Genomic DNA, 27,290 nt, shown 5'->3' on the forward strand with positions numbered 1-27,290 from the left:
TCCACTGTGGTCTCCGTTTAGAATCATAGAGTCACAGAATGGTTAGGGTTGGAAAGGACCTGTAGCTGTACCTGGGATTGCCCCAATCCAGGTGTAGGACCTTGCACTTCAGTTTGTTGAACTTCATGACCCTGACAGTGTGCAGTGAGCCTTTTCTGTTTCCTCTAAGAGCTGCTTCATGACATTGCACCACCGCATCAGCACTGCCAACAGAAAGTGACAACTCTGCAAGCTTCTCTAAACTGGGGTTGGCTTCAGGACGGCTTAATCTTTCCGTTTTCTGACTGACATTTCACTCTCCTCAGAATAAGGGAAGGCAGAACATGGACACCTTACGCAGGGTACTGGATTTCTGCATCCGCCACCAGACAGTTCTGAGTTACAGCATTGTGTCCCTGATGACAGCTGCTATTGAGTACATCTTCTTGGCTGTGGTGTTCAAGTGCCCCTGCAATTCTGGGAACATGCTGTATGGCTCTGTCTTCCTCATAGTGCCTGCCTTCATCCTCTTCCTGCTCGGCTATATGATGAACCCCAGGATGTGGCACCTGCTGACTGGCATCTGCACTCCGGAGAAGAGCTGCAGCTGCAGACCCTGGGGAACCTGTGCTGGCTGCTTCTGCGTGCTGCTACAGGTAACAGCCAGAGCTGTGGTGGCCCCCCTCACCTGGCTCGCAGTGGCCCTGCTCAGAGCCAGGTTCTACGAGTGCATGGCCAGTGGAAGCAGCCTGATAAAGAACCTCATGTGTAAAGATAAAGGATCAGAGTGCCACGAGATGCTGGTCAAAATACCCTGTGATGAGAAGTTATCAGAGAAGATATCGAGTGAATTCCTCAGCCTTCAGGCACAGTCCCAGGTAAAGCCTTGCCGCTCTGCTCTTTATTCTATGGGCTTCAACCCTGGCCTCTCAATGTGTGGTGTACACAGTCCCCCTCTCTCACACTGTATAATTATTAAAGGTACACAATTCGCAAAAATTCATTCTCAACAAAACACTATCAGAAAAGTAATGTGTGTATTTGTGCTATTTATTGGGTTTGGATATTTGCATGGCAGTTGTTTGGCACTGCAGTTTACAAAACCTCTTTCAAAGCTGGTCAGGCAACCAGTCTAGACACCAGAACTTTGCACAGCAAGTTTTCTTCTCATTTAACTTAGGCATGGTGCCAGTTCCTCTCTTTTTCCACTTCTCTAAATACCTTGAACTTCTGTAAGCATTCGTTAGCTGCGGGGAAGCTGAAGTCACAAATAGAGGAAGCTGATGTCTCCATGAAACAGACAACCGGCAAGTGAAACAAATGACAGCTTGACTACAAATTTCAATGCTTGAACATACTAATAATTTTCTAGAATGCTTAAAACAGGTATTTATCCTGTTAAAGTGTTCTTGTGCTGAAGGCAAGCAGCATGATCAAAAAATTAGCACTTTTGGGTGGAATTATTTGTTTGAAGTGAAATGAAAACCCCAAATTTTGGCAGCACTCCAGTCTAATTTCTAGGTTTGTTTGGTCATTATCTAGTAGAAAAATCAGGCTTTCTCATGAAAATATTAAGGCTAGTTCCTGGAATTAAGTTTGTAAGAGATTCTAAGTATTTGGGGTTTTATAAGTTCCTGTTTAGTACAGAAGCTTATTAAAACAATAAAATTTTTTACATTAAAAAAACAACAATAAAAGTGTTTAAATTACCATATTTAGCATGCTTCTCCTCCAAGAAAAAGGTGGGAAAAGGGCAAACTATATGACTGAATTCAGAAAGGAGCAAAATCAAGGAAGACTGACTGTAACTGGTGCTACAATGAAATCTAAAAGAAACCAGTCAAAAAAACCCAGAAAAGATGTGACATCACTTTTATTAGTGACCAATATTTTTAATATCTGATCTACTTCCAATAAAATTAAGAACAAACAAGAGCACAACTCATTTTTCTTTAGCACTGAATGTCTTTCACTTGACAAAAAAAAAGCCTGAGGTGAAAGTGGATGCCTGGAACTTCCAACTAAGTACCACTGGGTACTGGAGGAACGAGCATCTTCTAGGACACCCGCTTTAGTGGAGCCTCTGAGACTTACCTAGGGATGTTGAAATCATGCATGAAACAGAATGAATTCCCATATTTGATAGTCAAATCCATGTCCTGCATACAAGCACACAGGACACAAGGCTATTTTTTACAGGCTTAGATAGGAGGGAGAGCAGTTACTTTCCAAGATCACATCAAACGCAGCCAGCAGGTGTAGTTCACAGCACAAGAGGTGAACACCAGAGGTGATTCTACACCCTCTATACTGTAAATCTGACTACAATGCAGAAACTGCTGGTCAGTATCTTGCCTTTAAGGTTAAGAAAGCTGGATATAAATGAGGAAAGAACTTCACCTTCTCTTTTTTTGGTATTCATCCTCAATCCAACAAGCACCTCAGCAGTGCACAACCTTTTGAAAGCCTAGCTGAACTGTGTGCATGGGATCCCATCTTTCCTCAGCAAGCAGGCTGTTACAGGCACTCCAGGGTGGTTTTGCTGACAGTTTTCATGTCTGCTTCAATGTTAAGTTCTATACTCCTACACATGACTGTGCAAAACCACCAATAACTCATCTATCTGTTTTCCCAGCTGATAGGATGGTTCCTGATTACCGCCATCATGGCTGCAGCACTGATTGCGAAGTGTATCCGCCGCTGCTGCTCCCCATTTAGCTATCTTCAGCTCAAGTTCTGGAAAGCCTACTCAAAAAACGAATGCGAGCTCTTTGAGGCCAAGGCTAAAGAGCATGCAAGCAAGCTGTCAGAAAGAAATGTGAATTGCTTTTTTGAAGCCACTAACCCAGCACCGTTTCAGACCCCCAGCAATGAAGACTGGCGGAAGATTTCATTTTTGTATACTTTTAATTCGCAAGAGCAGCATTACAGCATGCTACACGAGTATATTGACACAAACAGAGGCAGCAACGTCAGACTTGGGAAAGAAGATCAGAATCCCACTGGTTTAGGATTTGTGAATGAAACAATTGCAAGTCAATCAGGGTTTTAATGAAAAAAACCCTTTGCAATACTGGCAATCTTTCAACCCTACTGATATGAGTCTTATTCTGTGCTCTTATTGAAATCTATGCAAATTGTATGTAAAAGCTAATCGTTGTAACCCTCAGCAGATTTGTTTAAAAACACACATTACTACTTTTGCTTAAGTACATCTAAATAAATACATCTGTCATGACGGGAGCTTTCATATGTTGTTGTTCATTAAGAACCGCATGTGCAAATTAATCATCATCCACAAAGATGTCAGCATGTACTATGTCAAATTATTACCTAACATCTTGGGGGCATTTGGCAGCTGGACTGACAATACCAAGCCTTTGTACTTGGCAGTATCAAAAAGACAAAACGAAATGGAAGTTTTGATGAGAAATTCATCTTAGTTTATTAGCTCTCGCTTGACAACGTATCTTTCGTGAGAGCTTAGTGCAAGCTCTAGACTAAAATACCTACTTTCAGTCAGTTGGTTTCTCAAGGCAAGGACTGTATTTTCTAAAACCTGGGAAGTAATCAGCATTTTGGAACTACCTGTGCCTGCCAAAGGAATCCACCAGACTGATTTCAGCTGCTTGTACTTTCTACAGATGAGCAAAAGAATTCCAATCAGTTCAGTTTTTCTCTGAAAAGCTGTTTAGAGAGCACTCTAGAGGCGAGTCTGGGCTCTTCCCAGAAATCGCTTTCTAGACAGTAAACTCTGACTTGGAAGCTATTCAGACAGACAGAGAGAAATACCATTAAGTTGTTTGATACAGACATTTTGCAGGGACTGTGAGAATGAAGACCTTGAGCCCATTGTAGGAGAGGATCTGGTTCGAGACCATCTTAAAGATCTGAACATGCACAAGTCCGTGGGTCCTGGTGAGATCCATCCGCGGGTCCTGAAGGAGCTGGCAAATGAAGTTGCTAAGCCACTGCTACCAAGCACGACAAGCAAAAACTGTCTGCATAGGGTAGCTAATGTCAGCAACTAATGGTAAGGCAGTGTGGATCACTGTTCTGTCCATTGTTTACGACCATTTTTCTAACTGACATTTACTTACTCCATCTTTAGAACAGAATGGATGAGGTAATCCAGTGTAGGAAGAAAATACGAAAAAAGCTAATGGCAAAACATGTGTGCATTGAGCATGTCTGCCCGGCACAGATAACAATAAAAAGAGAATAGTTGGTTGGTAGGATGTTGCTGGAGAAAAGAAAAATGGCCATTGCCTTGCAAAGGATCTTTTTGTGGTCAGCCAAAGTCACAACATGTCCAACTCAGCCAGCTGGCCATAACCACTAGTCAGGGAAATCAGGCTGGTCCTTAAGACTTTCCACCCCTGATTAAAAGGAAAAAAAGTTAGCGAAATTTTCTTTTTCCTGGTTGTAATATGTTGCCACAGGTTGTAACTCCTCTTTTGCACCAGGAAATGGCATGTTGGGCTGAGCCCAAGGCTGGGTAATGAATAGCTTGGGTTTTGTTCTGTACAAAATTGTTCTCTTAAAGTTCCATTACACTAAATCACCACTGTACAACACTATTAAGATGAAGGAAGAAACATTATCATGAAGATCATACAGATCTAGTGGAAATGAACCCCACTGTCCCCAAGATAAGAGGTGTTCCTCACTTAGCAGGATTAACAGATAGACTGAGGGAAAAAAAAGGAGATGAGGGTACAAATCACAGCAATAAAATCAGAGTTCCCTCTGGGCTTCACTGAACTGCGCTGAGGGTTTGTATTTCAGTTTAAAACAAGTGCTTCAGTGAAAAGCTGAGCTGGCCTTGAGGGTAGGGTACTGTGCTAGGACTTGGGGTTTTGTCCAACCCTCACTCATATTATTTTGCATTACACAGGACAACATCAAACCTTCCCTATAACTCAGGTCTCTGCAAGGCTCCTATTTCTCTGCTTCCCAGTCATGCTGTGGTAAGAAGTCCACTTCGAAGGGGAAGATGTAAGAACAGACACAACAATCAGCAAACCACTTGTGTGGCAATCTCTGAATTTTTATTTGAGTTTCCTTAGGTGAGTACAGATCCACAGTGACAACACATTAAATATGCCATGCTTTGTTCAGTTTGGTCATAAGACCAGTGCTCTTGAAGAGCAGGCTAACATGAAAAAGACCATAGCTCGAAGCAACACAAGCACTGCTGCAGTTGTCTGAGTGCTGCAGCCTGATGGACATGCACGCACGGGGCTGAACAGCCATGCTGGCAAAAGTGCACTTGGGGTCTGAAAGAGCTGTAATGGACCAAACAGGCTCCTGCATCAGTGAAGCCACATCCCTCTCTGGTTTCAAAGCAGGACATCCGGTCTGGAGGACAATGAATAGCAAACCATTACTCATCAAAACAGGCATCTGGCAGCGAGACACTAAATCCAGGAGTCACAGAAGATTAATTCATTATTCCTAACCACAAATAGCCAGGGAAATAAAGCACCACCTAGCAACCATGCTTTGAAACATTACCAAAAAACAGAAAGGGAAAAGGTGGTCATGGTTAGCTGAAAACAGTTGGCGTCCAAATGAATATTTTGCATCCAGCGTGCACTAAATACCGAGATAAAACTTCCACTCAGCCCAAGAGCATGGTTACGTGAGAAGGAGGGGCAGGCCATCTTAATCTTTTATACTGGTATCTGTGCCATGATAATTAACATTGCCCTGCCCCTGCTCTGCCCCTCCTGTTTGCTGCCCAGCTCTCTTCACCTTTCAAATGTATGACTGGAGCACCTGGCTCAGTGAAGCCATTTTTACCCTGCATGTCTTCTTCAGAAACAAAAGGTGCAAAATATCGCTCAGCATGGGCTTCTCCCAGTATTTCTTTCACTTATTTCTTTTGTGCTTTCTGTCTTCATCCTTCCTTAAAAATGTAATTCCTATTTCTGTCACAGCATCACCCTTCAGCCTGTCCTGGAGGAAGGTAACTTCTGCTGCTAAGTGAACCTGGAAAGAATCAAGTCTGATCAGTTAAGCAAAGAAATGCCCCGTTTCCCCCACTCCTCCAGAATAACAAGCTTTTTCTTTCTCTCTTATCACAAGGGGACTCCCTTTTCAGGATTCATGAGAAGCAGATTTCTAGATTGTTTTAAAATAACTTTCCCAACAAAGTTAGTAAAAACCAAGTTTATGTACACTGAAATTTGTGTAATACATTACCTTTCATTCCAGCGCTTTTACTTTCTTCTAAGAACCTGTATTGTATGATGAACTTGACAATTTTGTGATCACAAAATTTCCTGGTCATGTACTAATAATATTTTTAGTCTTTTAATTAGTCTTATATCAGGCACTATAATTCCTGGAATGATGTACATATATCATGTTTGTACAGATTTTGCTTTCCTGAAACAGAAGGTGTCTGACAAACTAGATATTGACAGAAACACAAAGCAGCCCAGGAATTAGATGTAGACATTTAATCTGAGAGAGAGGTTAAACACTAACAAATTTCCTTCATTTACCTGAGCAAGTGGCTTTGCTTTCCCGTGCCTCTGCATATTAACAAAGAATGGAGAAAACAGATGGGTGCTTCCTTACCATTTCCAAGGCACCTCGAATCACCCCACAGAGGAGGTTACAGTAGCAAAGTGACGCTCGTTCTGCTGGCAACTCCTCCACAAAATCCACTAGTGGGTTTTTGTCCAGGATTAAGGAGAATTCATTTCCTGCTGTGTTACTGCAGCTCACGCTAGGAGTGACCCCAAGGTACATCTTGAAAGCAACCTGCAAAAGGATGAATCTCTGCTGTTTGAATCTGTTGTGCGCAAGCCCCAGGTAAAATTTTAGATGCAGCAACATGTAGACCAGTTCTACCCTAGGAAAACAGGGGAAGGGCCAGACAGGCTGGAAATCAGAGTTGTCCCTTCTATGAACAGCTTGAGCCAGAGATGCAAATCTGGAGCTGTGTGAAGTACAGCAGAAGGCTGCCTATTCCATCTCTGATGTTCCTACATTTACAACCCCACACAAAGTGGTTTTACTTTTATCGCTTGTCTTTCAGCCATGTCGCACTCTGCTGGGACCATTAGCACCTATATTAGGTCATTCACTGCATTGCCAGCAACTTTGATAATCACAGCTCAAAGAACTCCTGCAACTGGTATGTGTTTTTACTGTGATCTCCATCCGCAGTCATGAAGAAAAACAACAACCCACCAAGAATAAGATTGCCAAGACTGCAAACTTACTTGATTATACTGAGCATTACTTGCTTTCCTTCTACTACTGACAAATGTTACTGTAAATGTGCAACATCTGCTCTGGTAGCGGAGGGGTCTCCTGTGAGTGCATTTCTCCAGACAGTGACATCACCGCATTATCTAGACAGCGTGTATGGGGGCAGGCTAGCAGCAGGCTGCTCCTCTGGAGAGCTCTCCCCTGCTACATACTACAGACTGCTTCAACCAAAGATAAAAGCGTCTTGAGTTTTACCTCTCCAGTGAGTATCAAACATGGATGCTTTCCAAACAATCCTGAAGTTCTTTATGAACCAGAAAACCGCTATAGGTTACAGTTTTATGGCACTGCTGACAATGGGAGGTGAACGTGTGTTTTCTCTTGTTGCTTTCAGATGTCCCTGCAGCAATGAAAACTTCAGGTATGGTTTGGTATTTCTTTTCTCTCCAGCTTTTGTTTTGCTAGTTATTGGATATTTCTTGAACAGCAAGACCTGGAAACTCTTTACAGGCTGCTGGGCAAATCCCAGAAAAATATTCCCCAGAGGCAATATCTGCCATTTCTTTTACATCTTTGGACAAATCACTTTAAATGCACTGGTAGCCCCTGTGATGTGGCTTTCTGTGGCTTTGCTCAATGGGACTTTTTATGAATGTGCCATGAGTGGCTTGAAGAATCCTGCCTACTTACATGCAGTTTGCCAGAGCAAATCCACAGAGTGCTTTGAAGAGCTACACAAGATTGCCTGTGACAAAAGCTCCATGCCCTTTTCAGAGAGTGATGAACTGAAACGAACTCTTCAAGCACAGTCCCAGGTAAGAAAAATAAATAGAGTGTTATGCAGCTTATACAGTCACTGTGATTTATCTGTGGAAGATCCTGATGTCAGATGCTAACATTTATGGTTTCACATAAACAAAGTTTTGGCATGATGCAGCCCTGCAAAATACAATCAATATATCTTTTAGTTCAGTTCGAGCTCTGCTACACTTCCTAGGGGTCCCCACTGATGGCAGGATCAATAAGACCAGATACCTTAAGGTTTTCTTCCTGAACGAAAATTGCTCTAAAGAGAAAAAACTGCTGGATTGTTTAGGAGGCTGAATTAACAGATGTCAGACCATTAAAGGGGTTTGTCCTACTAAAAAATCCATACCACATTCTCCTATTTTATATCATCCTGATTACAACAATGAAATCTTAGGTCACTAACAGTAGAAAAATACTAGAAAATAAGACATGTGACAGATTTATGGCTGCTTACATAATATGTTTCCATTTGTATTGCTCATGTTCATGATTCCAGATGAGAGAATGTTTTTGTCCTGCTTGGAGGAAGGGAGAAGCACTAAAATAAAATATGCAGAATATACAAAGCTGAGACTGTATTACATTTCACTACATTTGTGCCATACAGTTCTGATCACTGCCTTGTAACGTAAATAAATTCAGAGGCAAAAAATAAAAACTAAGGGAATAAAAAAAAAAAAAGGCTACAGAAAATGATGGAAAGATTATTGTCAGCAGGAAGGAAAAACTGTAGAGCCAGCAACTTTTTGTCAGACAATTGTATCCACCTGGAACTATTTCCTCCCTGAGAGCTGGTTTTGTTTTTAAGTCCTCATGCAAATAGGACTGGAATGCAGCCAAAGCCTGTGCTGCAGACAAAACAATTTATTTGAGAGGTTTGGAAGGAAATAACGAATAGTTACGACTTTAAGTTGTATGTATAGGAAATAGTTAAAGACCAGTGACTCAGTTTATAGAAAGAGAATATACGAGTTCGTTCTCCAAGCTGCAAGAAAATAAAAAGCTGCTAAAAAGAACAGTTTCTCAAATACCCACTGAAATCACCAGTTGGTACAAAGGGCTGGAAAAAGAAAAGAAAGTGAAGCTATTCTTCCATACCAGTCCCTAAGAATAACAGTTTGCCAAGATTCTCTGTTTCTCAGAGAAAGCTTGCTATATTCCCTCAGCTAAATATGTATTTTTACTGGCAGCTATTCTTTTAACATCAGTGCAAGAGTTCACATGGGAAAGGTTGCAGCTTTCCATGTGATCACTATTAAAGCATGGGAAATCAGTTCCAGTCCATAAAGGTCTCCAAAACCTAGAAGATTTTTTCCACACTGGAGTTACACACTGGAATTTGTTCTACTGTTTGAAAACTAGGGTTTCTTTTTTTGCAGATGTTATTGCAGTGCAGTAGGTGGGTAAAACTATTGGCTAGGCCAGTGTCGCTAGGAATGAAAAAACTGCATTCAAACCTTGCTCTCTTTAGAAAAGAACATCCCACAGTATCAATTTCAGGGATATCTTCCCATCCCCAGACCTTGCTCTAATCCTGGAATTAGCTCTTTCTTTTAAGATGTTCTTAACAGAATTTTGTCAAACTGAAGTTGCTATCAAAAAAACCCAAAGTTCTCTGAAAATACAGCAACTATTTCTAACTCAGCCTAGATGAACTGTGCTGTACAACAGTGCCAACACAAACCTGACAATGCATATGCTGTTTCTTCTTTCTCATGCCTTCTCTTCCCAGCATTCTCACAGGACTGGACAAGAAGGTAATTTTAAACCAGTTTTGGCATAAAAATTATTTTCTGCTACAAAGGGCTGATTCATCAAAGTCAAAAAAAGTTCACAAGAATAGCATAGATTTCAGTGAATCTCCTTGTACCAGAAATGGGGAACATTTTTTAAATTTAAGCCCATCTTTTTTATTGCTACTTGCTAATTATTTCTGATTGGGGGGGGAGGGTATCTTTTATAAATTAAAAATATTTTAATTTATCATTAACAAGAAGTCTGAAAACAACACATCTAAAAATACTCACAGTTTAAGAGACTAACTGACCTGGAACAAAAGTTAATTACCCTTTTTGGTATTGTAATTCATCACAATTCAGAATTGTGTCAATCCTAATTCTTGCTGAGTAATTTAAGACTTTCAGGAGACAGAAAAACGTTTACCATTTAGCGATTGTGATATTTTCTTTTCTTTATGAACTTTTTCCTTTGTGTGACAGAATTCAGTGAGCAATTCCGATATGCTACATACCAGGTGGTTATGGTCTTGCAGTAAACTTTCACCGATATCCTCTCTAAATTACTCAGACACTTCTTTGCTGTTTTCTGTATAGTTCTATTCAGCCATAACATTATTTGATTGATCATTTAGACTTGCCTTAGATTTTTCTTCATACAGTCTTATAGTTGAGGTCTGATTGGAGATCATCTGTCCCTGAACCTGCCACTGCCAGTGTTAATGGCACCCCATTAACACTAATGCCAAGTACTGAATGTAAACTGGGATGAGATGCCCGCAGCGGGGTCCCAAGAGGAGCAGCAAGCCCTCTGTACAAAGTGTGGTCACTTTGTCAGACACTCTTGATTTAAGGAGCATTTTCACTTGGTCCTTTTTAACCTGAACCTCATTTTGTTTGTCTTCCCAGATTTTAGGCTGGTGTGTGATAGTTACCACAGCTCTTCTCTCCCTGCTAGCCACGTGCTGTGTCAGCTGCCAGTCAAAAGTCAGCCACCTCCAGCTGATGTTCTGGAAGGTGTACGAGGGGAAGGAGAAGGAGCAACTGGAGCAGATTTTCCAGCTTTATGCCACCAAGCTAAGCGAGAGAAACCTGAAGTGCTTTTTTGAGAACAAGGAACCAGAAGCGATTCCCCTGCCATCTTTTCAGGCATGGGAAGATGCTTCCCAGCTCTACTCTTTCAGCAGTAGCAAACAGCATTACAGCACAATTCACAGGCTAGTTGAAGAAGGCCAGAAAGAAATCAATGAAGAAGGAGAGACAGTTCTGGACTTTGTAGACAGAAGGGAAATACCATAGAACAAATATGTTTTCAGGTTTTTTGTATCTTGCTAATATAGCATACTTCTAGGTGGTTTCATCTCTGCATTTTTTTGCAATGGCCTGTTTCTTCTTCATCATGTTCTCCTCCAGTTACAAACTTGCTCAAAAGGATGCAATGAAATTATTTCCCAATGCCAATGAAAACTCCTTCATGCAGTCCTCCACAGCACTGAGGGTTCATACTCTACTGATGTTGCTGGCTACACATCAACAGCTGACAGCAAAAAGAGATGGGCAATGACTTCTGCAAGAAGGTTTTAACATTTCCTATGTGAAAGGCACTATAGTAAGCTTGTCCTATGTAAATCAAGAAAACTACTATGAAGTAACACCATTTAAAAGATGTGAATATAATAATGGAAAATGTGTGTGGCTTTCTGACAGCCCACAGAAACTAAAGATCTTGCTTCTGAGTCATTTGCAGGCCATTTGCAGGTACAGCATTTTCTTGAGCCACCAGCAGTCACTAAGGGCATCTCAGTGTCTTTGGACTCCTGCTGCACCCAGTTGACCATGGATGGTCACAGTGATCACCCCTACTCCTCTAGTCCCTGATACATCTCCCTGGGACATGGGGCAGTGACCTCCACTGACAGGGAGGTGCCAGGTAATTTTTTAGACAAATCTTACAGCAGAAGTGTATATATGGTACCAAGGACTTGAAATTACCAAATGATTTGGCATTTTTGTGTGTTTCTTAAAAAAATAACATCCCATTTTGAAACATGATCAGTTGTTATTAGTGCTTTGTTACAATAATGAAAATACATCACTGATACTTTGCACCATAGAGTACCTGGTGTTATCTTCTCCCAGTGAAAATTTCTCTTTGCATGGGCATAAAGCTTTTGGTGGGTTTGACTGGGTTTCCGGCACTGGGTGCCTGAAGAACTCTGTAATACTGTTTGTACTGGACCTGCAGACAGTGTATGACAGAGGGTCTGGAAGGAAATTCCACATTTTAAGACAAGAAAATATTTTTGCAGCAGGCTGATTTTCATTTCACTGAGTATCTCAGGAAACCTAATGTCTGCAGTAAGAGGGACAAGCAGCAATGCAGGCTGTGATGAATGCACAATCAGTGCTTCTGACAAATGTGTTTCACCCCAAAGTCCTATGCTTTACCTCACCCATTTGGAATTCACCATGTGGCTCTCACACAGGGTATCCAGGGTGTCCGCACAGGCTTTTATGCAGTATTTAACTATCAGTCTCCTTGAGTTTGCAAAGAACCATATTTTTGCTCTGCTCAAATCAGTCCTTATCAATAAACTGGGGTACTCTGCCTAGCTGTTCTCATACTCACTGGTCTTCTTCAGCAGAGATACGTAAAAACAAATCCAAGAGCTAATTCCACTGTGTGTTTAAAATCCTCTCTGTGTGTTTTGAAGAACTTGTAGTCTTTAAGCAAATGTTTTAAAGCTTTTTACCCCAGCTGACCTACTTTGCAGCAGACTTGGAACATGTTATGTGCCTAAACGTACCTGTGCTGAAAGCACAGGCACAACATTGCCAACATGAAAGTCACAACAGCAAGCACATCTGACACCATCTCTGGCTCATACACTTTTTTTCTCCCCGGGCTCCTCTCCGGGTATAACAAGTATTTCCAAGGTACACATTCCTTCCCATTTGTCTTCTCTTTCTCTATGAGAGATGCCCCAACATCTACTGCCCAGCTTCGTATCACCTCCTCCCTACATGCAAGGGGAGAGGAAACACCACCAAACAGGATGTCCCCACTGCCCAGGCCAAAATTCCCTTGCCAAAGCTGTCTTTCCACCTCCTTCCTCACTGGTACCACAAAAAAACAAAGCAAGAAGAGGTGCAAAGGAGAGGGCACTAATTAGGTTAAAGAGCTAATAAAGGAATACGGGAAACAAGTGGGTTGATGTAAGGTATAGTGTGGTAAAGCTGGGACAGAGATACAAAAGCATAGATGGCAAAGGGAAAGGTGGGAGGACAGAAGGATCCTACTTGGGCATCCTCTTTTTCTTCAGGAGAAAGCTCAAAGCTCTGCACCCAAGTAGCCAGGACCACCTGAAACAGGAGTGTTTCCTAGTCTGGCCTTCTCCTTTACTGTGGAGGGGCAAAATCAAGGTGCATTCTCCTCTCCTCACCTCTACCCTGCTTCATGTTCACAGGTAACACATGTTGAAAATGCCTCCATGTCCAAGAGCAGCTGCTAACGCAGTACTGCAATGTGTGCCTGGTAGCAGCCTAAGTCTCTCATGAAGCTTGTTCCCAGGGCTGTGTTATTCTGAGTTGTCTTATCAAAATGCCTGTGACTTAAAGCAATTGACGTGTGGATACTTCTATAAAAAGAGCCAAAAAAAAAAAAAAAAAAAGCCAATTTGATGCTGTGTTTTCAACTGGAATCTGGTTTTGGCAAATTCAACCTTGTCCTTCAATCAGCTATCACAAAAGCTGTTTTGTATCAACACTGTCCCTGAATTAGAGCTCAGCAGCTACCATGGCACCTTGGAAAGAGGTAAAGCTTATTGTCAACACTATCCAAAACAAACTGGGAGGAAAAAAAAACAAACAGCAGAATCAACATTTTCTCTTGGAAAATTTAGGTTTGCATTAACTCCGATGTTCACCAAAATATGAGTGCACAAATACAGACTATTAAAAATTTAAACTATCATATTACATAATAACAACATTAATGAAGGACCAGAATTAATCTGTTTAGAAAGGGAAAGGCAGCCGAATAACATTTTTGCTAGCATACTTTTCATTCTTAGTACTTTTCCACAGTCAGTGTTTGGGAAGAGCAAAATGCTTTAAAGGTCTTTCCATCTGTTGCTGATTCCCTGTACTCACAAACTTTTCTTTACTCTTTACAGTGCAGAATTTTATTTTTCAGTTTACTGTCTATAACTTAGCACAGCAACCTGTTGTATGCATTTCCCTCTCGCTGCTGAGATCTGAAAAGCAATATTTACCAGCTTTGTAAATTCGACCAGCCTCTGCCAGACTTTCAAACTAGCCATATGTCAATATATAGAGACCTTGTGTGCCAGGGTCTCCCATGAGAAGGTGAATCACATCTCTTGGCCCAATAGCTCTGGCCTTGGGGGTGACATGGTTGGATTACCCCAGCCCTGTTGGTCCCCAAGGGCCTCTCAACAAGCAGCTGCAGAGCCATATGCTTGCTGTGTTTTACGGGGTACTGAGCTTCCAAAGAGCTTCCATCTCATCAGCCACTGCTTTTCATCAAGGGATGTATCCTTAGGCACAGCACTGGATGAACACAGTTATGGAACTGTGAGCCAGCACTAGTTCACTGTGGACCAGAGGGTATGGCCCAGCTGCTCCCACCTGTAGCACGCAGACACCTCCTAGGACATGATGACGTTACTGTCTAGGATTAGATCTAAAACCGGAATCTGGGGTGTTTTTATATCTCTTTCAATCAGATAAATGATGTTAAGGTCTTACGAGAAATTTTTTGTAGGATTATAGAGAAAAATTATCATCTTATTTCAAAAGTAATCCTCAGCTATACTCAGATGCAAATTCTGAATCCAGTCCTCATCTGAGCTTTGTTCTTGTCCTGGTTTCAGCTGGGATGGAGTTAATTTTCTTTCTAGCAGTGCTGTGTTCTGGCTTCAGTCTGAGAACAGTGCTGATAACACGCCGATGTTTTAGTTGTTGCTAAGCAGCACTTACCCTGATCAAGGACTTTTCAGTCTCATGCTCTGCCAGAGAGGAGGGGCACAAGAAGCTGTGAGGGAGCAGAGACAGGACTTCTGACCTGAACTAGCCAAAGGGATATTCCATACAACAGAACGTCATGCCCAGTGTATAAACTGTGGGGACTTAGCTGGAAAGGACCAATCATTGCTCAGGGACAAGCTGGGCTTCAATCAGTGGCTGGTGAGCAGCTGTATTGTGAATCACTTGTGGCTTTTTTTCAGGGGGCAGTGTTTATTCCTTCCTCTCTCTCTCTCCCCCCCCCCCGCCCTTATTATCATCATATCATCATCATCATCACTAACATTATTATCATTATTATGTTTTGTTTCAATTATTAAACTATTCTTATCTCAATGCAAGGGGGTTTACCTTTTCTCTTATTCTCCTCCCCATCCTACTGGGGAGGGGGTGGAAAGAGTGAGTAAGCAGCTTCGTGGTACCCACTTGGCAGCTGGGGTTAAACCGCAATAGTTTGTAATACCATTCCTCAGTTGCTTTCCATTTTCTTACCCCAATTTGCCAGTAAGCAGAAAGCCTACTTTTACATGGCATGGTATATCTTTTTTTATTCAATCCCAGTTGTAACTACACAAAGTCACAGCACCAACACAAGAATTTAGTGAGCACCATAGAAAATCAGTGCAGAGGAACTCACTTTGGCTCATTATCAAAACTTGTTGGCCCTTCTTCATTCCAGCAAAAGGCAGCAGTAAATCCCAGGCCTTGCAGTCTGAACGACTGGTTGAAGTTTTAAGCCCTCAGCCACTACCTTAGGTGTACCTTTCTTCTTGTATTTATTTCTTAATATGGCAAGCTGGCTTTGTACTCCTTATTCTTTTTTCCTTTGTTTCATCTTTCTATTTCCACAGGGAACACTGACAGCCTGATCATACAGACTTCACTTTTTCTTTCCATAGGACTGCAGGATAACTGCTATGTTTACAGGACATTTGGCTCTAATTAATTTAACTGATTAACTGCTTTAATTACTTTGACTTTGAACTGGTTTTACTCTACACACTCACCCTCAAACAGATTTCTACCTCAGAAGAGTTAGTGCAGTTAAGTATTTAAGCACTTTCTTCTGGCTGAGAGTGCTACTGTTGAAGAGATCAGGTATGTTGCCCTGCAATTCTGAATCAGTAACATTAACAGCATATTTGCAGTTACTTCCTGGTTATTTTACATACGATTTGTTGGTATATGCCTCAGATAAATGTACTTGAAGACTATAGAAAAATGTTTTGTCAAAGAAAAGTGAAAATGCTTCCCATACCACATTTTGTCTTAGAAAGGATATACCATTACAGAACTCCTCTTTTAGTTTGCTAAAAATAGTCTTTTCAAGAGACTGTGTGTGCTTTAAAGTTTGTTCCAATCTTTCCAAGCAATTTTATTTCTCTCAGTTAGTGTCTTTTGAAGTACAACCTGTAGAGAAATAGACTATTCTTCCTTACTTTGATGGTTAATTTCTTGCTGTATTTTGGTTTTGAATAACCTGTATTTAAGAATGATGGTTCAACTGTACTAATGCATTTGTAAATAAGGGAACCATGAGGCATAAAACCCAGAAAAACAGATATCTGGAATATATGTGAAAATCCAGAGAAAATAAAGTAAAAATACCACCTAAAGAACATAAAAGTGAAAAAAAAAAAAGTGATTTCGCAGCCTGGCATCATTTTTTAATGAGACAGTATATTTTAATACAGTGATTGAAATGCTGCTTGTCATGTGGTTTTCATTCAGATGCCCTCACTATCTCAAATGGATCCTATACCCTGGCTCAGCTTCTCCAGAGGAAGAGCTTTGTTATACATCATTGTGACCTAAGAGTCTAAAATACACTTTACTTCAGGAAGAACTATAGTTTCCACTCTTTTATGAGCTAATGGGATCTGTCTAGTTTTTAGTAATTAAAGTCACCTTTTTCTGATTTAAACTTGCAGATAGTGGTGTACGTGTGTGCTGTGCACATGTGCACTTTGTAGCCCTACCAGCAACAAATGCAAAGAGGTCCTTTCTCTAGTTCTGTGACAGCCATCAGTTTCTCTATGACAAGCATTTCTGGAATCATAATGTACCTTCTGTCCCTCCATTTCATTCAGATGTAATGTAGGTATTTCTGACATGATTAACATGAGCAGGACCACACACCACCTGATAACAACCACATATATTTTGATCTGAGATATTCCTCTATAACCAGCATACACTGAGGACTTACTTCACTGTATAGAAAGCCTGCTGCTTCCCAGTTCTGCAGTCAGTGGTTAAACGTAATGCTTACATTTAGCTGATGCTGCCGATAATTCTCAAGCAATGAAAGCCAGGCACATTTTTGTCTCCTAAAATAAGCCAATGGAAATTAATCTCAGATCAATTAACTGATGTGCTTCACTCCTTTTGTGTCCCTGCCCATGGCAGAAGGGTTGGAACTAGATGATCTTTGAGGTCCTTTCCAACCCTACTTATTCTATGATTCTGTGAAACACTTTTATAAAGTGTAGTTAATTTTTGCCATTAGGAAAGGCCAGGTATATCTTCACTGGCAACACTTCATTACTGAAAATCACAAAGGATAAAGGAGATCATTGACGAGGACCTAAGCAGGCATTAGTCTAAGCCAACTCAGTATCTATGAACTACCACATCTTTACAGTGACTCAGCAGTCTAAAGGGACTGGACATACTATGTATTTCAATTTGAGCTTCCCCAAGAAATCTGACTTGCCCATGGGGCAAAACCACATCTTTAGAAAGCCCTGTATTGCCACTAAATTTCCTCCTAGATCTTTCTTGTCTGACAGCAGTGTGAACAATTACTCAGTAAGAGGGTAATTTCCATCAACGAAGGTGAAAGTACCCACTCTGATTTTATCTTTTTTATTTTATTTTTGTGGGTACTCAGGAAAATGTTCCTCTCACTTTCCTTTCTTACAGTTCCTCTCTGCTACCACTGAGTCTTCCTTTTGCAGAAACTCCTGCTGCCTTACTCTTAGTATTATCATTTTAAGGTTAAAGAACAACTAAGTAATTATGGAGATGCTGAGGAGATTCAGATGGCAGGAGTAAGAGTAGGAAAATTTAAGATCTGTATGAGATGGTAAATGCTTTTGCTCCTAGAAATTAAAAAGAAGTGAGGGAACAAATGATTCAAAGTTTGTTAAAACTCCATCATTTTTTGTTGTTTGCTGCATTCTCTGGCAAGGGTAGAAGAAATCAGCTTAAGCTACAGCAAACCAGAAGAAACTTTTCAATTCCTCTAATGGCAAAACATCTCATGGGGTACTAATAATAGAAGAATTTTAATTTCAGTTTATGTGATAAACACATAAATGTATTGGCTTTCGCAAATGTGGATATATGTGGATATAACTGTATGAGCTTGCAAAGCTCGCTAAATACACAAGATTGGACAACAAGCTGAAAATGGCCAGAACTCTTGAGCAAAATGGAGTCACACAGCAAAAGAATTTGTAAAGGTAAAAGAAAAGGGGGGGGGAGGTTGATATGAGGAAAGCTAGTACCTGGAAAATACAGGGTTAAAGTACTTCTAGCTTAACTTCAGTTGAAGATAAAGAACAATGTGTTGTAAGCCTGTGGTAACAGAATTTAGTGGCCCCACTAAACAGGAGTGATTACTTCACAACATCCTTCTACTTATCAGTTCGTTTAGAGACAGTGCCTCCCAAACACCTGCTAGTTTTGGATACTCCTTGTCTGCCCATCCTGTTTTGCTTGCAATAAATTTTGCACGAAGGTCACACTGTTATAAATCTTTACCAGCTATCAGAAAAGTTACAGATACGTGGTTTCAGCTAGCTTTGTGATTACTGGGGCATCCAACTGTCCCAAAGGTGAAAAGTACACCGTGAGGAAGACTGCTTACTTCATCCTCAAGACCCCTGCCCACAGTCACCGCAAAGCAGTGCGCAGACACCAAGAGGAGGAGACTTATGATAATAAGTTCCTGGAGCTAGTTATAATATTCCCCACCTATATGTGGGAATTATGAATATGTATACGGCTAACGCAATAGTGAAAGTATATAAACCTGTAACAGATGCTAATCAGTGCACCTCTGGCTATGGTCACGCACCCAGTGCTGTTGCTTTTGCTTTGTTCACTTTGTCTCTCAATAAAACCTTGTTATCTTGTTTAGAGGAGTGAGCTCGTATTTCACAGCTTAGCGACTGACTTAAGGTCAGTTTAGGTCAGGGCTTGGCAGCTTCTCACAGGTGGTATCCCATTTTATGTTCTCTGCCCTCAACTCAGATATAAAAGGCAATAATCATGTGAACCAATTCTGTGGTTCTAACAACTCTTTGTGGTAAACTTACCACTGTGGGTTTATCAAGACAATAAAAAAATTCTTATCTCACTAAAAATTACATTTTTTTTGCATTATGTTGATTTCCCCCCCAGCCTGATGTAGCACTATGCTACACAGGTAGAAACTGATGCCTCCTCTCAAAGCCAGCCTCTGTGAGCTACTACTTGATGCAAAGTCGTAGATAAGGAAAAGGCTGTATTTCACCCATTGGAAGCATGGGTGTGACTGTGTAGAGGAGTGGGTTTTTTGATTAAACAATCATGATAGAAAATGTAAGCAAGTGTTCTGGAACAAACTGACAGAGGAGGAGGGAAAGGCTAAGACCATCGAAGCTGATGAATCCCTAGAGAATGTAAAAGTTACTTACCTGTGCAATCATGTCCGCAGTTTCAGAGTAACTGCGGCACTTTTTCACAGCTGAACGAGCTAAAAAATCATCAATCAGCCTTACACCAATGCCATATCCCCTAAGAAGAAAACAAAGGAAGTTAACATTCAAAATGGGCAACTTCTTTCCACCTACTATATCCCTAATCTGTTTCTTGTGCTTTCTCAGCAAAACAGCTGAGAAATGCATGGCTTTGAAAGCAACAGATTTTGCTGGCCTAGATTCTTCTTTCTGCCATATATTGCAGCACAGTGGGATTGCTGTTCCTGCAGTCATTTAAGGAATCATACCCCTTTAAGCATGATACTCCTGGTGATGATGATATGAAAGTTGCTTATATACACATTTTCTATATATGCATTTATATTTACATATGTGAATAAATATTATATGTTAGGTATATGAATGTAATATAGAAATAGCATACAAATAATATGCCTGATTAATACTGCTTTGTCACTAAAAAGAGGATGGATAGAATAACACAGCACAAGATTCTCTCCATTCCCATGTGATCCCCAGAGTTCATCTCACACTGTCAAGGAGAAGAAAACAACTGCCCCCTCATGACACAGCATTCACCTCCAGGATGAGGAGTTCAGCCCCTAAAGGGCAGGGGGGCCTAAGACTGTTGGTTGATACTCAAGGATCACCTTACTACAAGCTCAGGAGTGTTGCATCCCAACCAGAAGGAAGTGCAGCAGGAGGGCCAGGAGACCTCCTTGGATGGATAAGGAGCTGCTGAGGAAAATTCAAATGAAAAAAGAGTCTTATAAAAGGTGGAAGCAAGGACAGACGGCCTGGGAAGAATACAGGGATGTTGTCGGGGAAGCTAGGGACCAGGTTAGGAAAGCTAAGGCCCAGTTAGAATTAAACTTGGCTAGGGATGTGAAAGATAACAGGAAGAGATTCTATAGGTACGCTGCGAATAAAAGACAGACTAGGGACAACGTGGGCCCCCTCAGGAAGCAATCAGGAGAACTGGCTACACAGGATTTGGAGAAGGCTGAGGTTCTGACTGACTTCTTTGCCTCGGTCTTCACTGGCAAAGGCTCTGACCACACCACCCAAGACTTGGAAGGCAGACGTGAGGACTGTGAGAATGAAGACCCTAGGCCCACTGTAGGAGAGGATCTGGTTCGAGACCATCTTAAGAACCTGAATGTGCACAAGTCCTTGGGACCTGATGAAATCCATCCGCAGGTCCCAAAGGAGCTGGCAAATGAAGTTGCTACGCCACTGTCCATCGTATTTGAAATATCACAACAGTCAGGTGAAGTTCCTGACAATCAGAAAAAGGGAAATATAACCCCCATTTTCAAGAAGGAGAAAATGGATGACCCAGGGAACTACAGACCAGTCAGTCTCACCTCTGTGCTTGGCAAAATCTTGGAGCAGATTCTCCTGGAAGGCATGCTAAGGCACATGAAAAACAACAAGGTGCTTGGTGACAGCCAGCATGGCTTCACTAAGGGGAAATCCTGCCTGACCTATTTGGTGGCCTTCTATGATGGGGCTACCGAACTGATGGACAGGGGTAGAGAAGTTGATGTCATCTACCTGGACTCGTCCAAAGCATTCAACACTGTGCCACACGACATCCTTGTCTCTAAATTGGAGAGACATCAATTTGATGGATGGACCACTCGGTGGATAAAGAACTGGCTGGATGGCCGCACGCAAAGAGTTGTGGTCAATGGCTCAATGTCCGGCTGGAGACCAGTAACGAGTGGTGTCCCTCAGGGATTGGTGTTGGGACCGGTCTTGTTCAACATCTTTGTCAGTGACATGGACAGTGGGATTGAGTGCACCCTCCGCAAGTTTGCCAATGACACCAAGCTGTGTGGTTCGGTTGATACGCTGGAGAGAAGGAATGCCATCCAGAGGGACCTCGACATGCTTGTGAGGTGGGCTGATGCCAACCTCATGAAGTTTAACCATGCCAAGTGCAAGGTCCTACACCTGGGTCAGAGCAATCCCAGGCACAGCTACAGGTTGGGCAGAGAAGAGATTCAGAGCAGCCCTGCAGAGAAGGACTTGGGGGTGTTGATCAGTGAGAAAATGAACATGAGCTGGCTTCAGTGTGCACTCACAGCCCAGAAAGCCAACCGTATCCTGGGCTGCATCAACAGGAGTGTGACCAGCAGGTCGAAGGAGGTGATCCTGAAGGGGGCCTATAAGGATGCTGGGGAGAGACTCTTCATTAGAGACTGTAGTGATATGCTACAAAGGGTAACGGGTTAAAACTTAAACATGGGAAGTTTGGATATAAGGAAGAAGTTCTTTACTGTGAGGGTGGTGAGGCACTGGAATGCGTTGCCCAAGGAAGCTGTGAATCCTCCATCCCTGGTGGTGTTCAAGGCCAGGCTGGACAGAGCCTTGGGTGACATGGCTTAGTGTGAGGTGTCCCTGCCCATGGCAGGGGGGTTGGAACTTGCTGATCTCTAAGGTCCTTTCCAACCCTAACTGTTCTACGATTCTATGATTATATGAAATCCTGGACAGCCTCATTGCAGCATTCAAGTACCAGGAAAATCCATAAGAACATGGACTCACACCTAATCTTTTTCACTTTATCCTTTTATCTCTTCACTTTTTGCTTTTCCCTCATCTTTTTCCTAACATGTTCTCTCCCTTCATCTACTAGTTGCAGAAAGAATCCAAAAGTTGCTAGCTAATACACAGTTTCAGTACACGACCACCTTCATTTTCCATTAAAAACACTACAATTTCAGAGAAATGAAAAAGGATGGAAGCTAATGGATTTTTTTATGAAACAAATATTTATTCCTAGCTCTCACTTAATAACAAAGGTCGGTAACTACAGAGTGCGCAAAATAGCTATGCTAATTCCCTACTGAAAAAGGGAAAGAGATTAACACAAATGTTATGAAAGAATCTGAACTCAACTCAGAAACATTTTTAGGGAATATTCTGTTTCCATTTATATGGATGTTGGAAGTCTCTGACTCTTTGTCAGAGATCCGACACAGTGAAGCAGCCTGAACTTGATGGATTTTCTTACTGATTTTGTACCACATCTTTGACAACAAGTCAAAAAGTGATCTGACGTCTAATGTATTCACAAGACCCAAAAGTGGTTTTGGCAGTATGAAGTTTAAAACTGCACTATGTCATGCATCAGGAAACATGGAATACTTACTTATTGTGTAAGTATCAATATCAATAACATTGGTAAATATGTCATCAGCAGTTAGCAAGGTATGCATTGGTGATGTACAAGACTACTTAGATCCTCTTCAACTTTTATACCTTAGATTTACAAAGTCAAATCAAAACAAATTGTCAAGCAGTTATTTGGCAACTGTATAGTGAAACATACTCTTTTCACTACGGATTATATATGTACATACATACATACAGAGAAAGAGTTAAGAATACTGTCTAACAATCTCGGTCAGGATGTCAGGTTCCTTATAAACATAAGATCTTCATTTTCTGAAACAGGTTATCCATGAAAATATCAGTTCTTCATTGACCACTTGTGCTATCTCGCTCATTGTTGTATGGTCGTTTAAAGGTAAGTGGCTTGTCTGCCCCTAACCCATGGAGGGGAGAACAGAGCCACCCCACAGGGGACAATTCAGGGCACCCACGTCAGATTCCTAAATCACACCCTTGGGAAGGCACATGACTACAAAAGGAGGCTGCGTATTGACTAAATCACCTAAGTCAAATTCCCACAACCTAGAGTTGTGATACTTCTTCACAAAACCATGGTGTAGCTGGATGAGGGGAAGCCACAGGAAGGCCACATCAACAATGAACATAGAAATGCAATGCATGTCAACTAGAAAAGACCTGTGAGAAACAAAAAGCTTGTCTAGTTTGACATAACATTGAAATAACATGAGTACAAAGAAATAGAAGAGGAGGGGTAACGTGGAAATTGAAATTGCATACATGGACATAAGAGATGAAATTTACAAGTTTATATTATTAATCAGCATAACAAAAGATCAACAAGGAACAAATGTAAGCTACCAAAACAAACCTGACACTTTTTTCCTAAGAATTCAAAAGCTAATTGTTGATCTTAATTCACAAATTAGCATTATTTCTATTGACGGAATATTGAATCTTATCCCTTTGATCTCTGTAATCCTAGACAGAGTGCTGGAACTCATAACAGACATAAAGCTGAAATGTAACATACAGGTGGACAAATAGCATTATCAAGAAGGGTGACAATTTAAAGCAGTACTTACATTCTGTCTAAAAAGGTGTTGACATCTTCATCCTTTTCATAGTCCTTGCACAGCTGGGCTACCAAAGCCCCATATGTGAGTACAAAAAGTTCTCTGCTCTGCCAGAAATGATGGAAATCAAAAATGAAGAAAACTAGAATCCAACTTTTCCACACTTGTGAGCTGCTACTGTATTAAAAGCAAGCAAAAATAATATTTACAGTAATAAAGAAACTTTTGTCCATAGATGTATAATCACTGAAATCCATAGTCCATGTGTGACAGAACCTGAACTGATCATCACTTGAGTCTCCCTGTACAGGGATTTTGTTTGTCAGAAGTATCGTTTCTTGGGATACTTTCATCAGGTGCATTCTTGCATCCTATAGCCACACATATGTATGATGGCTTGATAAATGCTGTCAAACACCATCCAAGATTACTGACAACCATTTAGTTGCAGGAAAGACAATAGAGGCACTGAGCTGTACAGCAGGCTTCTACAATAGGAAAAACACTACATACACCGAAATTCCAGTTCCTTCACAGAGGTATGGCTGACATGATTCAGATTAACAGCTGCTTTCCCCAGTAAATAAAAAGTAGATTAAAAAAAAATGGCTCAGAATAATGACAAGATATTATAATTCAGCACAAGTGTAAAGAATAATGACAAGCAGAATAGAATCAGTCCCATTGACATTTCCCTTTCTTTATCAGCCTTTAAATGTAAATTGGATTGCTGTCAATACTAGCTCTCCAAATGCCTGGACAATCTGACTGTGACACTACTTCTTAGTACAGATGTGGTTTGTATGGCTCCCCAGCATGAGCAGGATGAAACGGATGGGTGAGGATTACAGCCACCTGCCCAAGGAGCATGGAACACAACTGGAAAGGTCAAAGTCATATCTCTGCACAGATGCTGTCACAAGCACTCGTCTGGGTTCTTTAGCTGTGCTCCAATCTGGAGGAAAGTTTTCTTCTCTCCCTGCCCCACGAGATCACCTCCATGGCACTGCAGAATTGACTGTATTGAGCAGGAGTACATGCTGGACCTTAGGCGAGAAACTAGGTTGACTCTCACTAAACTTCTTAGACAGGTATTAATTAAAGGAAGTACTACAGGCGTGTGTGGCATGTGGGCACACTATAGGTACTTTTTATAGCCTGTAGAAAAAATAATAGTGAATACCAATAAAACATTAGAACGAATCACACAAGGAAAGGAAGCACAGCTTGTTCAAAAGATCTCTTCCTGCTCCCTTTGCATCAAAAGCTTGGAGTTTAATCAATGCTCCCATTTAAAGAAGTCACTGTTTAAAATCTTAAGTAGTATGGAACCATTTCCTAAACTCACCTTGCTGATAACTCCTGTTTACATTAATATTGCAAACTTTGCGAAATTCTCATTAACAAGTTTTTAATGCAGTAAATGGATGTTGTACAGGTTCTGCATTGCTGTAATCTCAGCAAAAAGTCTATGTTGTAATATGACAACAATCTGAGAGTAACTTGAGCATACTTCATCAACATAATTGTATTTTTCAGCCACTCTTGCAATCTGTTGGGAGTATTTTTTATGGCAAAAACTTGCATATTTCAACTTTAATTATATTATATTTTTCTATTTCTTTTTCAGTGGAGACCTCTGTCCCCTTTTCAGAAATTGACACAACATTGTCTTAAAGACTCCTGGAATTCCCCCACTTCCCCAGCTCCTATCAAAAATTCATCATTCACCATACAAAGAATCCTAAGACTCTAGGCTCCTGAAGAAAGATTTGTGTGGAATCCAAACACAGAACAGAGGTATCCTTCTCTTTACATTTCATTTAATGACTATCTAACCACAGAGGCACATAAGCTTACTGGCATTTCTATCTTTGATGATAAATCTCTCTATGCACTTAACACCTCTGCTCCTGAACAGTTTCCAATCTCAGAAACTTTGTGCCCACCTTTCCTAAGCCTGCTCAGAATCTCAGCACTAGACATAAAGTAAAACATTAGTTTGTTATCACTTTTCTAGAATTGCCTATGTTCTCTCTTCTTTACCAGCAACTTCCTCTGTCTCCAGTTTATTATACATATGTATACAGAGATATATGGGTGTCACAACTATGCCTGTGGGCAGGCTTTTTTTATGCCACTGCTTAAGAGCTGGCAGATTGCTGGCAGCTTAAAGGGGGTCACACTGTAGCCATAAGTGTCGCCAGCACCTCTGCTCTCATACTGGCAGACTCATCCCCATCCTTTCAGTACTTTCAGGCTAATCAGAAATACGACTGTATAAAATGTATCAATACAATAATAGCTTGTTCTTAGTCCACACACAATTTTAATCACACATTACAAAAATGTCTTACTATTTTGTGGTTCTCCTGCTTTCTTCCTGGTGGACGAGACATGTTGCTTGTGTTAACGCCTGATGTATTTGATTGTCAGTTTATGTATTCTCTTCCTCAAACGGCACAGTTTTCTCACTATCACTGTATTTCCTCTTTTCCTTCGCTAATTTTTTCTCCTTTCTTCTCCTCTGCCTTTTGCATGAAATATGTTTGCTGCAATCTGTAATGCTGCTGATGCTCCTCCTATTCTCTACGTGTACTGAGCCTTTTGGGAGGAATTTGACCAGCAACAGATCTGCCCCTGTACACAACATAAATAACCACTACATCCATAATAATGATTTGTAATCAAATATACAGCAAACAGCCTTTGTAAGCTGGGCAGCCACAAGAGATTAACAGATCTTAACGTTTTTAGGGACAGCAAATTCAGTCTGCTGTTTGTGTCAGGATTTGGTGTTTGGAGAGTTAACAAAAGCTTCCTCTCTGAAGAATCACAGAACCTTAGATTCATTTAGGTTGGAAAAGACCTTTACAATCATCAAGTCCAAACACTGCTAAGTCCAAATCTACCACTAAACCATGTCCCTAAAGATACTGCCACACAATGTTATTAAAAATTTATCATTTTCAACTTAAAGGAGCTATAGTCTTCTGACAGCTCTGACTGCTTTAGTCTGGTAAGTTAATGCCTGTCCAGGCAGAGCAGTGTGGGTTACAGGGCATCGCTACCACCATGTGTCTGCAAAGCTGGCAGGACAGATCTAGAGCACCCAGACCCCCAAAAGAATAAACTGTGCACCTGCTACAGCTGCCAGCTTGTGCAAGTGGCACATTCATCAATGATGTTTCTAGGAGATTTTATATCATTCTTAACTTATGATAACCCCTATTTGTAAACATCCCTGCTATAAGCATGAGGAAGGTTCGATTAACTTTTTCTGCTTTCCCCTAAGATAAATTTCGTCTGCTCTCTTAGTTTAGATATGCAATAAATGCAGACTACAGTCATTAGTGAATTAAGAATTAATCAGGTAGCTGTCTTTCCTGTCAGAGTTTATCTCCACATACATTACTTCTTAGTCCTCTCAGGAAAGGCACTTAAAAATACATGGCCTCATCTGAATGCAATGCTGTTACTAATTTCAATTAATAGATTTGGTGTTGAGTGAAATTACAGGTATTTACTACTCCAGATACATAAAAAACAACAGCTGTGATTCATTT

The 27,290-nt window shown here is 41.0% G+C and overlaps 3 protein-coding genes across 4 annotated transcripts; 2 read left to right on the forward strand and 1 right to left on the reverse strand.

Annotated features, from left to right (window-relative positions):
* Nucleotides 1-315: 315 nt before the first annotated feature.
* LOC130601254 (calcium homeostasis modulator protein 6-like) lies at nucleotides 316-3,777 on the forward strand. Its single transcript, XM_057413189.1, has 2 exons — nucleotides 316-857; nucleotides 2,615-3,777. The coding sequence occupies exons 1-2, from the start codon at nucleotides 324-326 to the stop codon at nucleotides 3,029-3,031; spliced, it is 951 nt and encodes a 316-aa protein (XP_057269172.1). The 5' UTR covers nucleotides 316-323; the 3' UTR covers nucleotides 3,032-3,777.
* Nucleotides 3,778-5,695: 1,918 nt separating this feature from the next.
* On the reverse strand, nucleotides 5,696-26,965 carry TRAPPC3L (trafficking protein particle complex subunit 3L). The gene is made up of 5 exons (XM_057413193.1): nucleotides 26,082-26,965; nucleotides 23,734-23,831; nucleotides 19,484-19,583; nucleotides 6,568-6,753; nucleotides 5,696-5,973 (listed from the first exon to the last, which is right to left on the reverse strand). Exons 1-5 carry the CDS (start codon nucleotides 26,121-26,123, stop codon nucleotides 5,854-5,856), a joined length of 546 nt encoding a protein of 181 aa, XP_057269176.1. The 5' UTR covers nucleotides 26,124-26,965; the 3' UTR covers nucleotides 5,696-5,853.
* Nucleotides 7,255-11,233, forward strand: LOC130601255 (calcium homeostasis modulator protein 5-like). Of its 2 annotated transcripts, XM_057413191.1 has the most exons (3): nucleotides 7,262-7,468; nucleotides 7,601-8,021; nucleotides 10,662-11,233. In XM_057413191.1, exons 2-3 carry the CDS (start codon nucleotides 7,818-7,820, stop codon nucleotides 11,049-11,051), a joined length of 594 nt encoding a protein of 197 aa, XP_057269174.1. In that variant the 5' UTR covers nucleotides 7,262-7,468; nucleotides 7,601-7,817; the 3' UTR covers nucleotides 11,052-11,233. The 2 variants fall into 2 exon arrangements, with proteins under 2 accessions (XP_057269173.1, XP_057269174.1); XM_057413190.1 differs by having other exon boundaries at nucleotides 7,255-8,021.
* Nucleotides 26,966-27,290: the final 325 nt, after the last annotated feature.

The sequence above is a fragment of the Pezoporus wallicus genome, unplaced genomic scaffold, assembly GCF_028554395.1.
Source record: "Pezoporus wallicus isolate ANWC-B61680 ecotype Strahan unplaced genomic scaffold, APGP_CSIRO_Pwel_v1 contig_7505, whole genome shotgun sequence".
Lineage (NCBI taxonomy): Eukaryota > Metazoa > Chordata > Aves > Psittaciformes > Psittacidae > Pezoporus > Pezoporus wallicus.